The sequence below is a fragment of the Phragmites australis genome, chromosome 1 (assembly GCF_958298935.1).
Source record: "Phragmites australis chromosome 1, lpPhrAust1.1, whole genome shotgun sequence".
NCBI classification, from domain to species: Eukaryota; Viridiplantae; Streptophyta; class Magnoliopsida; order Poales; family Poaceae; genus Phragmites; species Phragmites australis.
The window spans coordinates 2,165,325-2,179,985 of record NC_084921.1 but is presented as its reverse complement, the minus strand read 5'-3'; the positions used below and the strand labels follow the sequence as shown (position 1 = coordinate 2,179,985).

The 14,661-nt window shown below is 45.8% G+C and overlaps 2 protein-coding genes across 6 annotated transcripts; one reads left to right on the top strand and one right to left on the bottom strand.

Annotated features, from left to right (window-relative positions):
* The first annotated feature begins 702 nt into the window (after positions 1–702).
* On the top strand, positions 703–5,531 carry LOC133912828 (uncharacterized). 5 transcript variants are annotated; one of them, XM_062355876.1, is made up of 7 exons: positions 706–815; positions 913–1,127; positions 1,330–1,390; positions 2,351–2,543; positions 2,720–2,797; positions 4,910–4,978; positions 5,055–5,531. In XM_062355876.1, the coding sequence occupies exons 3-7, from the start codon at positions 1,356–1,358 to the stop codon at positions 5,415–5,417; spliced, it is 738 nt and encodes a 245-aa protein (XP_062211860.1). In that variant the 5' UTR covers positions 706–815; positions 913–1,127; positions 1,330–1,355; the 3' UTR covers positions 5,418–5,531. The 5 variants fall into 5 exon arrangements, with proteins under 5 accessions (XP_062211936.1, XP_062211777.1, XP_062212014.1 ...); XM_062355952.1 differs by having other exon boundaries at positions 703–1,127; positions 1,531–2,543; XM_062355793.1 differs by having other exon boundaries at positions 703–1,127; positions 1,320–1,390.
* An 882-nt stretch (positions 5,532–6,413) lies between these two features.
* LOC133886827 (uncharacterized) lies at positions 6,414–13,350 on the bottom strand. The gene is made up of 4 exons (XM_062326694.1): positions 13,108–13,350; positions 7,182–7,244; positions 6,807–7,099; positions 6,414–6,702 (listed from the first exon to the last, which is right to left on the bottom strand). Exons 1-3 carry the CDS (start codon positions 13,285–13,287, stop codon positions 6,830–6,832), a joined length of 513 nt encoding a protein of 170 aa, XP_062182678.1. The 5' UTR covers positions 13,288–13,350; the 3' UTR covers positions 6,414–6,702; positions 6,807–6,829.
* Between the last annotated feature and the right edge of the window lie 1,311 nt (positions 13,351–14,661).

The following is a 14,661-nucleotide window of genomic DNA, read 5'->3' as shown; positions in this document are numbered from 1 at the left end:
AGTTGAGGAGTCACGCCAAACACCCTGGCGTGACCAGAAGAGCAGGCACATCATACACCGTGGTGTGACCGAGAAGCTCAGCAAGAACAATAACGGTAGGAAGAAACTAGTTAATGTGCTGTTGTTGGCTATTGTGCACGAAAATTTTATTTCTTCTTTTTATTCTCGAATTTTTCTGATAGTCTTGTGTTGATTCTGCAATTCACATACAACCCATTTGTAACATCTCAATTTTAAACAAAAACAAATTTCAAAGAAAAACCTTTTCAAAGATTTGTTGAAAAGAAATTATTTCAAAACCATCTCAAAATGAATTTCCAAAACCCCAAATCTTTTCCTTTTCCCTTGGACTCAATCTCTCCCTCTTCTCCCAGCCCAGCCCACCTCCTTAGCTCCGTCACGCCAATCTTTATGACACGACTTAAGGATGCCACATCGGTCCCACGTGTAAAGGTACCGAGGCTGCCGCCAGCGTGGTCATATTGGTCACGTCAATGTACGTGACTAAGTTGGAAAGTCACACTAGTTACTTTAGTGTGATGAAATAAGTTAGTTTCTGGAAATTTAGATTCACCCATGTTATTATTAAAATATTAGTTAAAAAAATTAAAATAAAAAATTTCCCCTAAGTCCACAGCGCAGCGCTGGAGAGAGAATATAAAAGCAGGCGAGGCCTCATCCCATCCGCCTCACTCTCTCTGCTAGGGTTAGGAATCCCCAATCCCAATCCATCCCCTTGCGGCGCGGCGTGCCCCTCTCCTCCGGATCCGCGCACCGTTCGTGGCTCTGATGGGATGTGACTGCAGCAGGAGCAGGTATACGGTACCTCTCCCCCTCTTGCCTCTGGAGTACGTAATCTTTTTTACAGCAGATTTCTACGTTACGGAGTGGATTTGCGGCTCGATTTGGTAGGTTGGGCGGCTTGCTTTTTGGGCGAGATTTCTCGCAACCGCACGAGAGAGAAGATGTTTTGTTTCCAGCAGGTCCTCTGCTGCGTCTGACACAACGAAAAGTAGATGGGAAATGCAGTCGGGCTGGCACGCCATGACTGAACATACTGCTAGTTGTTTTCTTTAAAGGAGAAATACGGATATGTCTGAACCGATTCATCCACGAGACATGGCATGGTGAGTAGCTGTAATTTTGTGCTTCAAATTCGCAACATTTCCCCTACTATTGCAAGAATTGAACTGCCCTGTGAATAATTTCCATATCGAACGAACGAACCCTAACTGTAATGCAGGAATTTCACACAAAGCAGTTCGATTACAGCAAGAATTAGGAAAAATAAAACTATCACCTCTATTGACCCATCCAAGATTCTTGTAGGCTAACCATCGTTGCTGCCCTCGACAATGGATTACCCAATCCACCAAGCGAGCAACACAAGGTAATTCGGGATCGGCCTAAACCAATACATTGTCCCATCTTGATTCATTTTGTTTGCAATCACTTGTACAAAATAACCTAGAATGAAGTACAGATTAAGTGATGTGTGTTTCAACCATATTTTTTTGTCGGCCCATTTAGATAGTATTTGGTTTGTGGGAAGAGATGGGACGGAGCGGATCCATTCTGTTTTTGAGTTGTTTGGATGGAGAGTAGTGAGATGGAATGATTCGGAATCAGAGAATATTCTTCAAAGATTTAGGATGGAGCCGTTCCAAAAAAATAGTGGAACACATACATCCTACTTCGAACGTGACACTGACGGTGGGCTTGAGGTACTAAAATAGACTTGTTTCATCCCACCTATCAAACAAGCATCTATATATGAATAGAATCATCCCATCTTGAAATATATGAATAAAATTATCCTATTTCACCTCGCTCTCCAACCAAACACTACCTTACATCCCCTGTAGATAATGCTCGGCACAAAATCATCCAAGTGCTAGTCTAGTTTAAACCAGTTGATGACACACTTTAGCACCTGCTTATTTATTACAGCATCTCCAGCAGGGTTGCTGTCCGACTCGCTATAGGCAAATTTAGACATCGAGCACAAAACGTAGCTCCAGTAGAGCAGTCATACCCTCGCCATCACTGTAGCCTCACCATCCAGCTCCTTCGGCTCGCCAAGTTTAGCTACCCAATATAGCCTCGACATCCGCAAATCGTTCCCGCCCCCGTGCACCGTTCCGGTGCACAGCTGTCTACATTCCCGTGCATGGTAACAGCTTAAAGAGAGATAAAAAGTAATTGAAGTTAGGAATATGATAACTATTAGAGACAAAAAAAAATATAAAGTACTCTAATAGTATTAGATGATGCTATAATAATAATAATATTATAAGTATAAATTTTTAAAATATATAATGAAAAAGGCCTTAGCAAGCATTATACGCAGCCTAGGGTATTTCGCCCCCTCCCTTTTCCCCCTCGAGCACTCCCGAGCGCGCCGCCACTTCCCCCTCGAGCACTCCCGAGCCATGTCTCAGCTTCTACGTCGCTTGGGTCGCCATCTCCCATGGGTGATGGCCGCGGCTCCACACCGCCGCCCCTGGGAAGCCCCCTCTGCCTGTGTCTGCCCGCGGCCACAGGTGAGCAGCTGTGCTTTTTTTGTTGGTCGGGTGATGCTTTATCTAGGATAGCTTGTTGAGACAAGAAGTTCACCTTGTCAATTTGATCTCAGTTCTGTGATCTGCAGTTTTTTCGTTTCTTGCATGCTCTGTGATCTGATACATATGTTCACCTGAATGTTTTGCCCCTCTCTCAGGTTGTATCTGGCCTTCACTCACTGTCGGGAGAGTTCAACAAGTTTCACGCAGGCCAACCCCTCCGTTCTGCCCTAACGGTCAGTACTCACTACCTACCTCAAATGTTTGCTTATCCTTAGGTGAATGAACATCAAATCGGCAGCCTTTTGTCCACATATTTTGCTGTGAGCTGTGAAAATCAAGTTTATGTGAGCATGGTTTTAATTGGTCATATTTTGTTCTAGTTGTCTTCAGGTTGTTTGAGTGGGTTATCTTATTTATTCAGATGCTTTATGACCCTCCTGCATCTTTTGGGTGAAATCACGCTGAACTTATAGATGACAAAATGGAAAGCAAATGATAGGGGAAGACAACTACTATAGACTACCTGTTGATCTTAAGATAGGTAGGCATTGGTAGAGGGGTTGAGCGGTAGAAGAATGTCTTCTTAACAGAGTTTTGCAGCCGACGCTGTAAAGTAGTTTGGTCATTCAGACTTGATTCCACACTTATTCGGCCTTGTCTTCTTGGTATTCCATCAGTGGTAAGTCTCCCAGGCTCACATCACCTCATTAACAACCCATTGCTCCAGCCCAAATGGAGATTACGGGTCTGTAGCCAATTTTCATGACACCCCTTAAACTAATAGTCTTCGTTTTCCATGATCTGTAACGCATGTACTTGAAAATCGATTCTTTTTTCTTTATTGTGCATGAATTCTTCATTCTGTTCCAGTTCTAACAATTCATCTTGGATATCCCTCTTTTTTCCCTAATGCTCCAGAAATATTAAAACCCCACCCTTTGATATTTTTGGGTTCTTATTGAGTTTGAACTGAATCCTGTCCAGAGCACAATTTATCTCTGGTAGGTTCCTTCCAGATTTACACAGCAAGGGGCAGCTAGTCAGGTTGCTTGAGCCAGTGCAACTCAAATCACTCTTTGACATATTTTTTTATCTTCTTGAGTTTGAACTGAACCCTGTCCAGAGCACAATTATCTCTGGTAGGTTCCTTCCAGATTTTTCACAAAAAGGATTGGCAAGTCAGGGTGCTTGAGCCAGTGCAACTCAAATCTGAATGCGGTGTTTTGTGGGTTTATATACTTCTGTTGATAAAACTGAAGGTGGTCTGAGATGCTTCTATGCAGTTTTGGCATAGTTGCAATAGGAAAAAGGAGTTTCCATTCTCTGTTCATGAGTATGCTATCTAATTTTTCCAAAGTAGGGTTATCTTATTGTTTGTCCAAGTATATTTCCCCATAAGAAAGGAGTTTTCATTCACGGTTCATGAGTACCGTTTCTAATTTTTCCAAAGTAAGGTTATCTTTGTGTCGGTCCAAGTATATTTCCTCCAGATACCAGATTTCTTCCATACACAAACCAACAAGTTTCAATTTACCTTCAGATTCTTATCCCAAAGTTCCGTTTGGAGCATAACGTCTCCTTGAGAGAAGCTCCGAACATCCATCTTATCAATTTTTATTCCACACTAAATACTGACTTGCCTTTGGATGGATTCCATTTCCAAAGTTGCTTCTGATGGGGATCTAAACTTGTAAGCAAACTATGTGGAAAATCATTTTGCATAGTTTCTTCAATACCAACCAAATGAAAATCGTGATCAGCCATCAGACCTCTGATGCAAAGGTGTTATGCCTTTCTTTCTAACCCCCCTGCAATTCCTAAAAAATCCCTGAATTTAGATTTTTCTTTCTATGATTTTTGGGAATGGGAGTAACAGAAACCTTTGGTTGACCCCTAGTACTATAAAGGAAAGGACCAATTCTCTGGCTCCTAACTAAAGGGTGATGAGCTGGATCTTTTAGCTCCGTATGACTCCTTTTTTGTCTTCCTAAACTGAATTAGCACAAAGTCTCATCAAAATCTTCTTGGATCCAGTCCAAAATAGGAGGTGACTGAAGATCACCAGGGTGCTCAACATTATCAGGGCAGAAATAACACTTGAATAATTAGATATCTTATTTTGTAAATCATGCCTATCTACTTCTAGATCCTTTAACAACTCAACATGTTTAATGTTATCATGTTCTAAAGGATTGGACACATAAATGATGAAATGATGTAGAAAGATCAGTGTTTTCAGGAAATTTTCATCAGGCAACTTCTTTTCTACATAGCATTTATAGGTACATGTTCAGTTTCCATTTGTGTTACAGTAGAATCTCTCATATTATTTATGTCTCCCTCAGTTACCAGCTTTCCGATATAACTCTACGCAGTTCATCGCGTCTCGAGCTTACTCATCTTCTTCGGAGGAGGTTAGCAATGTCTTGTTTTTGCCTTTTGTATTGTTTGGCATAGCATGCATCTAATTGGCACTGTTGACATACGCAGGAGTACCTTCGCCTGGTGAAGGGGTTGCATCAGGAGTTGGTGAAGCTTAACGATGATGTAAGTGTTATGCAAAATGTGGTTCTGATGTTTTTTGGGATCTTGCTTGCTGCCACTGTGGCCCTGCCAGTGGAGATCAGCATGGCAGACGCCAAAAACACCTCTATGGCCACTGACTTCAAGCAAGGAATGGTCAAACTAGACGCTCTGCAGAAAGAAATCACTAAACTGATGGACCTGAAGGACACACCGGGACCAGCTGATGCCTCGGGGACACCGTCGGCTGCTGAGCCTACCCCCAGTGCTGAGCCTACCCCCAGTGCTGAGCCTACCTCGTCGGCTACTACTTCATCTGGCTCGTCTTGATTCTCTTGCTGTGTTTGTCTAGCATATTAGGATTACCATGTTACCGCCACAATGTTATTACCTTGTCATCCTGGAATGGTTGGCTCCGATATGTTGATACGGTGTATGATGGTACTTGATGAGTCTTTTTTGGTCTGGTCAGAGTGAAAAGGTAATGGATATTTTAGCCTATTTGTTGCCTACAGGTATGGTGCGCTGTATCGTCAAGCTTCAGGTGACTGCTGTGTATGCTGCTAGGCATGTATCGTTCGTTTGTTTGTCCATTCTGAACTAGCGAGGTTGAATTTAATAAAGTGACAATATTCGTCATTTAAGTAAGTCAACATGATAGTAGAACAAAGTAGAGAGAGAACCGTGAAGTCCAAACATATGAAGTTTTTCTCTGAACAAATTAGCAGCAGTAAGCCAAGAATACAACTCCATAATATTTGTGAAAAAAGTGAGTAAATTTCACAAACATATAATTATTTGTATATAACTATCAAAAAATACAACTTCTGAAACCTATTTTATAAAACTACAATTACTTGTGCTCTTAGTAGCGCAAAATTACAACTTTTTTGCCCAATCCTACTCGTCAACTACACATTTTCACAAAACTACTGCATTTTCAGCTCGTGTGGCTAACGGGTGAGACCAAACAGAAAAATTGTAGTTTTAAGGGTACAAATGATTGTAGTTTTATGAAATAGATCTTAGAAAATAGATCTTAGAAATTGTAATTTTGTAATAGTTAGATGTAAATAGTTATAAGTTTGTGAAATTTACTCTTGTAAAAATTATGGCATTGCAGCGTACTATAAATCAATATGAAATCTTCTGTGAAGGCGGACAAAAGCCGCTTTATGGACCTTTCGACAGTGCTGTGACAAAACTAAAATCTGGAATGAAATTAGTCACCAATGTTGGAAGCTACGACAAAACTAAAATCTGGAATGAAATGAGTCACCAATGTTAGAAGCTAAGACCCAGACAATGAACTCCATTGTGAACTTCGGCCTTGAGGCAGCCATGACAACGCAACAAAACATGCTTCCAACAGGCATAGCAACACAACATCACAGACAGTTTCGCACACAATTTTGCCAAGTAGCAACACTATCAGGACATACATGAGTATACGCCCATACAAGTTCAGTTCCAAATAGCACAGAGTAATTGGCACAACACTCCCAGCAGAATAGTTCAAAAAATGTGCATTTCAGCTAAGTTTAAGCCTCCAACAATCTTTTCACCCCCAATGTCTTTCTACCAAAAGTCCAAAGGTTTTATCGCCAGCACACAACTGCAAACAAGCATCATAAATTTGACCATCAGCCTTAGACTATAAGCAGCACCACTCACAAATGTATAAAATTACAAAACTTAAGACAAACATATGGAACCAACCTTTTTGAAGCCACTTGAAAGCATCAAGATTGATGCTTCTCAGACTTGTTGCGGGCTACCCTTAGCTTCTCAACATCTGACTGAGCCTTTGCCAATTTTTGGTTGAACTTGATTAAAGTCTTCTCATTATCATTTTGATCTCGGTGACCAACCATAACCGTCAACACCATCACAAACACAACACCAGCTGTGACTGCAGGGTAAACCCAGTGTCTACCGTACAACTGTACGTGGTGACCTATCTTACACATCCGCTCTTCAAGATCCAGAATAATATACTTTGAGTTGTACGGCTACGACAAGAAAGAAAACATAAGCTTGGGAAAAATATGAATTCATGAATTTTATTTAGCAAATAAAAAGTTAGAAGAAAACCTCGAAAGAGCCATTGATATGCAAATAGGTCTTCCTCATCACATCCAACTCAGGTAAGGACTCCTAAAAATATATGGAATTCAATAGTCAAACTTCAATATCAAAATTTGTTAAATAGAAGTACAGTAAGTGGCACGTTGAACTGTCTTCTTTCGATATGTAATCAGTTTACTAATTCCTTTCATCATCACAATATAATCATCCTTTCTCAAGGAATAAACATAGCTAATGTATATTAGACCCTTTATATTCCTTTATCTATAACACTAAGAGATCGTTTGGTTCTCATGAATTGGGTAGAAATGGAAATGGAATTTAATTCCACAGCCAGGCTGTTTGGCCGCCACTTAGAATTGGAATCGATCATTCTATATGATTCCATTCATGTGCTGATCCAAAGGGATGTGTTTCTTCTCTTCCACCCGTCAATCGTCTAGAATTGTATAGTCGATTGTTTCTTCCTCCGCTCGCTCCTCTTCCCCCACGCTCTTGCATTGCTTCCTTCTCCGCCGATCTCCACCAGTCTTGGCCTCAGTTAGGCTCCACTTCCGCCATGGTTCCTTGTAGGCAGCCTCTCCTCCCACACCTCACATCCCATAAGCATCAGGATTAGGAGATCGACAGGGGAGAGCAGTTCGATGGATCTGTGAGGGAAAGGATTCGATCATCGAGATCCTTGCTGATGTTAACGCGGGCAACGCTACAAGGCCAAGGCCGAAAAGACCGACGGCCAGGGCCGCCTGTTTCTCTCCGAAGAGGAGTGGTTGGTGCGGCTCAAGCTGAGGGAGAATGATGGCAGTAGAGGGAGCAGTTGCGCCGGCAACAACCGCTGTTGCAGGAAGGGGGCGCGATGGCGGACCACGCAACGGCAAGACGAGCGGCGGACGCGACCCGAAGGATCGGTGTTGCAATTGCGACAAAGTATGGGCAATGGGTCCATGAGTGCCGGAGCAAGCCTCGTCGCGAGCAGGCCCATATGGCCCAAGAAGAGGCCTCATTGATGGTGAGGGCAAAAATCCCCAATCCATCCTTTGCTCCGCCGCAATCCCTTCCTCCGACCTCTGGCGGCACGCTGGCCACGTTGGCGGATGGGCCACCTCCGCCGCGCCCGTTGACCATCCTCTCTGCAGCGTGCCGGATCCTCCTCACCGCTGCAGTCTGGCCTCACCTCGCCGCCGCGGCCCAACCCCAGGCCGCCGTGACTCAAGCTGGAGCGTGCCTCCCTAGCCGGCCACCGTTCGGACTACGGGCGGAGCGTCACCGCCCGAAGCGCATCGCCATCAAGCGGGGATGCAGCGGCTCGGGGAGGCTGACGAAGGGAGCGCTCGGAGGAAGCCGCCGCCGTAGGAAGGAGCGCTATCACCTCCTCGGTGGCTGCTGCTACGTCACCTCAAGCAGGAGCGCCGCCGTCACCCCAGACTGGACCGCCGTTGCAACAGCTGTGCAATCAATTGCACCTCTGCGAAGAAAGGGTCTTCGTCCAGCTCGGGCGTGAGCAGGACCTCGACCACCAGAACCAGCTACAGATGCTCGACATCAGGGCCACGAACCATATGACGGGGTCCCGGGCCGCCTTCTCCGTCCTCAACGCAGAGACGTGCTGCACTGTCAAGTTTGGGGACGGTTCTGTGGTCCCGATCGAGGGCTGCGGGACCGTGCTCTTCGCCAGTAAGATTGAGCATCGCTCCCTGGAATGTGTCTACTACATCCCCACGCTCACCGCCAACATCATCAATGCCGACCAGCTCGACGAGGTGGGGTGCCAGGTGCTGATCAACGGCGGGGTGATGAGGATTCGGGACGAACGCCACCGTTTGCTGGCGCGGGTTCCAAGATCCCCCAACCAGCTCTATGTGCTTGCCCTCGACATTGCACGACCAGTGTGCCTAATGGCATACGGAGCAGAGTGCCTAGCTGTGGCATACTCGCTTCGGCCACCTCAACTTTGCGGCACTCCGGAAGATGGCTCGAGTAGGCATGGTGCGCGGATTGCCTACGGTTGAGCAAGTGGAGCAGGTCTGTGAGGCCTGCCTCGTCGGCAAGCACAGGCAAACGTCGTTCCCAGAGCGATCCAGGTACCGCACCGAGCACATTCTCAAGCTGGTACACAATGATCTTTGCGACCCCATCACACCGGCAACTTCAAGCGGGAACCGCTTCTTCCTCCTGCTTGTCGACGACCACAGAGGCTATATGTGGTTGCTGCTGCTCTCCTCCAAGGATAAAGCACCGGCGGCCATCAAGCAGTACCAAGCGGCAATGGAGGTGGAGACCGGCCGCAAGCTCCGAGCTCTCCGCACAGATCATGGGGGAGAGTTCACATCAGAGGACTTCACCGAGCACTGCGCAGACCATCCGAGCTTCATCAACACCAGCAAAGAGCACAAGGTGCTCAAGCTGCACAATGCTCTTTACGGCCTTAATCAAGCGCCGAGGGCTTAGAACACCAAGCTAGATGACACTTGTTGTCACTCGGTTTCGTCCAGAGCTCCCTCGATCACGCCATCTACACGCGGAGAAGAGTTGGAGCACAGCTGACCCTAGGAGTCTATGTCGACGACTTGATCATCTCCAGCACAAAAGTCTCCGACATCCTGCTGTTCAAGCAGGAAATGCTAAAGTTGTTCCGTATGAGTGACTTGGGAGTGCTCAGCTACTACCTTGGCATCAAGGTGAAGCAGAGCAGGGACGACACTACTCTCAATCAAGGAGCTTATGCAACAGCCATCCTGGAGAAGGGTGGCATGTCCAGCTACAACCCTTGTCAGGTGCCAATGGAGCCAAGATTGAAGCTCAGCAAAGAGAGCTCAACTCTAGCCATCGACGCCACCATGTATCACAGCCTCGTCGGAAGCCTCAAGTACTTGGTGAACACCCACCTAGATTTGGCTTTCTCTGTCAGCTATGTTAGCCGGTTTATGGTGGAACCACACGAGGAGCACCTTGAGCCTGTCAAGCATATTCTGCGTTACATCGCGGGAACAAGCAGCTGGGGGATCCGGTATGCAAGGAAGAAGGATTCACAGGCAGAACTGCTGGGTTCAGTGATAGTGACCTTGCAGGTGATGTTGACAACCGAAAGAGCACAACCGGAGTCATTTTCTTCCTTACCAACAGCCCAATCACTTGGCTGACGACAAAGCAGAAGGTTGTGGCATTGTCAAGATGTGAAGATGAGTACATAGCTGCTGCCACGACTACTTGTCAGGCTGTATGATTGGCTCGGGTGCTAGGAGACATTGTGAATTATATGCCAAGCACCCCAAAGCAAAAGGTGGACAATAAGTCTACCATTTCACTCATCAAGAACCCTGTGCACCATGACTGGAGCAAACACATTGGTACAAGGTTCCATTACATCCGGGATCGTGCAGAGAAAGGGGAAATTGAAGTGGAGTTCGTGGGCACTGCAGAGCAGCTTGGTGATATTCTCACAAAAGCACTCGGTCGTGTGAAATTTCAGGCACTCCGTGAAAAAATTGGTCTCATTGAGCTTAAGTAAGCGCAGCAAGTCTTAAGGGGGAGAATTGTCAGGTTAACACTTGTGCGTTCTTACTTCTTTTGGATAGTTAGTGGTTCGACCTCTGTGGTTGTGTGCAAGTTGTGCTCTGACATGTGCATATTCACATGGGAGAAAATCAGTGTTGGTAGTGTAAGTCAAAAAGCATGTCAGGGTCATTAAGTGGTAGAGTCGGTTGTCAGTAGTCGGCTGGATTTTGTTGAAATCAGCTGCAGGTTGGACAAAAGCCGTTTTGCTTTCTCAGGCCACTAAAGCCATACCTTTGTAACTTCTCTTTTGCTATAAATAGAAGAGCAAACCAGAAAAGCTGCAAAAAGTTTTGGGCAGTGCAAAAACTCTCCAGAGTCCACTTCTTTTGTGTGTGTTCTTGCCCCTGCCTCTCTAATCCAATCAGAATTCTATCTCTACTTCTATCTATATCTCTAATTGAATCTGAATCAAATCAAATCAAACCGAATCTTAACTGAACTAGATTGCTATCTCTAATCTGGTTTATCTCTAATCCTACTCCTGCTGGCCGAAAGGGCCCAAATCCTTGCGCATGACATCTCTCACCCCCCCCCCCCCCGGGACAATCAGCTCGTCCTCGAGCTGAAACACCATACTTAGGGGGGGGCTTCAAAGGAAAAGCAGCAGCTGAGAACCCCGTGTCTTCGATGATCTCGAGGGCCAACAACTTGGAACATGTGTGACCTGGAGACAACTTTTCATCACAATTGAAGCACAATCCTTGAGCACGTCGCACAACCATGTCTGCCTGAGACAAACGCTTGCGCGGCAAAGAGGACGCCACTGGTGTCACTGTTCCAGACCCAGGCAAAGCGACCGAAGCTGAATTGGAGTCGCTGTTGACCGTGATCCCTGAGGCGGAGCATCGTCTGTGGATGGCAAGAGCAAACGTTGCTCATAAGCCCAGGCCAACATAATGGTGTCATCAAAGAGTTTGAGGCCGATGGAGAGCTACATCCGTGCGAAGAGGATTTAGGAGACCCACTGTGAAGAGCTGAACCTGTTGAGATTCAGTGAGCTTGACGTCGCGGCATGCCAGAGAGAAGAACTTGTCGCGGTAGTCGCTGACGGTGCCGGTTTGTCGTAGCATGGCAATTTCGCCCAACGGGCTATCCGTCATAGGCGGCCCGAAGCGCTGGAGGACGAGTTGACAGGAACATCGTCTGTAGTACCACATCTGAGCAGCACCTGTCATATGAAAAGATGCGTACCATACTTTCCGATCTTCAGGAGTGCATTAGCCACGAAAAAATTGATCACATCTATTAAGCCATAGCAAGGGATCATCTTTGCCGTCATAGGTCGGGAAGTTGAGCTTGTGGAAGCGTGGGGGAAGACGGCCATCAAAACGATCATCAAACTGAGGTGGATGTCGAGGATGACCGCGAGCAGCTGGCTGATGAAGATCAAGCTAGTGTTGACGGCGAGGCCTTTCAGCAGCATGATAGATGACCTCAGGATGAGAATCATCCAATGTTACAGTTTGTGGAGGCTGCTGGGCTGGTGGTAGCTGGCGCCCCTCCTGGCGACCTTCCGAAGCAGCCGATGAAGCAGGTGTGCTGCTAGCCATACAAGCCATTAAGGCCGCAACCTGCAGCTGCAGGTCGACAATCATAAATGGTAAGGATTCCAGAGGTTGCACACGAGCGGTAAGTTGAGCCATAGCTGTCTTCAAGTCCTGAACATCGGTCTGAAGAGCCTCAATGGAGGAGGTGGTGGAAGAGGCCATTGGATCGCTGGAGTCTGATACCAAGTTGTCACATGCAAGGGTATGAGAGGATGATCGGAGGTGGTATGAATGTGTAGATGGAGGTCGTGGGCGAGGTTTGGGCGCCGTGGTCGGAGCCATGCTACAGTACTACGAAAATAGATAAGAACTTAATTAAAATAAACTTCTTTCTTGCTCTCCTCCCTGATAGAAGCCGACTGCCCGACTGCTCCTTTATATAGAGCTGCTGGCTACAATTTTGGAAACTAACTCAATCTCCTAATCCAATCCGAATTCTATCTCTATTTCTATCTATATCTCTAACCGAATCTGAATCAAATCAAACGGAATCCTAACTGAACTAGATCTCTATCTCTAATCCTACTACTGCTGGCCGAAAGGGCCCAAATCCTTGCGCATGACATCCCTATTCTTACTTCTTCGATTCACTTGCTTGCTACCTATTCCGGCTGTCTCAGTTGTACCGAATCTACTGTGATGTATCCAATACTCGGTTGAGCTTAGCTAATTGGCAGTGGTGTGACTGGGGTTGTTAACAGTTTCTCTCTCACACACAATCTTTTCTTTAATCCTAACAACTTCTTACTCGGGCTAAATAGTGAAAAAAGAAAATAATGCAACCATAATCGCATCCGCACGTGGCCGGGGAAGAGACGAGAAACCCTAACCGTGTTGATGCCACGACTGATGCCCGCAGCGGGGGCGGCCCGAGACGATCCCAGGCGCGGAAGGAGCGGGGCGAGCCCCCCCTGCGGCATCCGGCGGCCGATCGCCGGCAGCAGGTGGGAGGAGGATACGCCGGAACGCCCGCCGCGGAGCAGCTTCGCCAACGCCGTCGCCAAAGCCATCGCCGTCTCTCCTTGCGCTCTCCCGCTCGCTCGATCCCTTTCTCGCTCGCTGCGGCGCCGCACCGGGATGCAGACTGCAGGACTAGGGCACGAGTGCCTGGATTTGGACTGTGCCCCACGGAAAGGCTGGTTTGGGCCGTTACCACCTCAGCTTGTAATGGGCCGGCCAATATCTCTCTCTGGGCCAACTCAATCCTTTCATCTTATATAAAAAAAAAAACTAAATCCTATCATCTTTTATCCTTTCTCCGCCATTTTATGAATTTATGAAATAATGTTTCCCTAAAAAAGATTAGGAAATAACGTATTCAGGTTCCTCTAAAATAATAGTGTTTTTATTTCAAAAAACAATAACAATGTATTCACATTGTTTTTTTTCCGCTTGGCGTAGCACCACTCCAATCACAGAGGAGCGCTACTAAAAAAAAAAAGGAGCACAATGTTCAGCTGCCGTACTTCACTTTGGTCCTATTTGGGGGAGCTGGAGCTTATGGGCTTTTTTTGAAAAGCTGCTTATGGCTTCTGAGATAAGCGGTTTGGTTTATGGGCTTAATTTTTAGCTTCTCAGCATACCAGCTTTTCAGAAAAAGCCACCCTCAACCAGCTTTTCAGCTTTTAGTTCATTTCACCAGAAATCAGCTTTTGCTTCTCAGAAAAGCTCCTCAACAATTAGCCTGTTTGGGGGAGCTTCTCAGCTTTTCTGAGAAGCAAAAGCTGCCAGAAGCTCCCCCAAACAGAGCCTTTGATCTATTAGAGTTTTCTAGCTATCAGATCGACAGCTAATGAGCAAAGACGAAGGGAGGGTATCAGGCTGTTAAGAAGTCCCAGCTGTTATCTGATATCCAAAAACTTCTTATTGATGAGGAGTTTTTTGGTATAAAAGATCCAGCTCTAAATGGATCCTCCAAGGCGATAATAACACCAAATATTTTCATAGTATTTACAATGGTAGGAAAAGAAAAAACACAATCTTCTACCTTTTAAAGGATAGTGAGAGAATTATTGGTGATGATGACCTTCTTGTACATGCTACTGAATACTACAAGGATCTCTTTGGTCCATATTCTGTTAATTTGATCTCCTTAAGCCCTGACCTTGGGTCTGAATCTGAAAAATTAAATGTTAATAACAATGAGATCCTTGATAGCCCCTTCACTGAATCTGAAATTAAAAAAGCCCTCTTTGAGATGGAAGCAAACAAAGCAGCTGGTCCTGATAGGTTCCCTGCTGAATTTTACCAGGCATGCTGGGACATTATAAAAGATGATTTTATCAGATTATTCAATGATTTTTATATGGGTTTTCTTGATGTCAAAAGACTCAACTATGCAATCATTACACTCCTGCCAAAAGTGAATGGAGCTGAAAGAATTC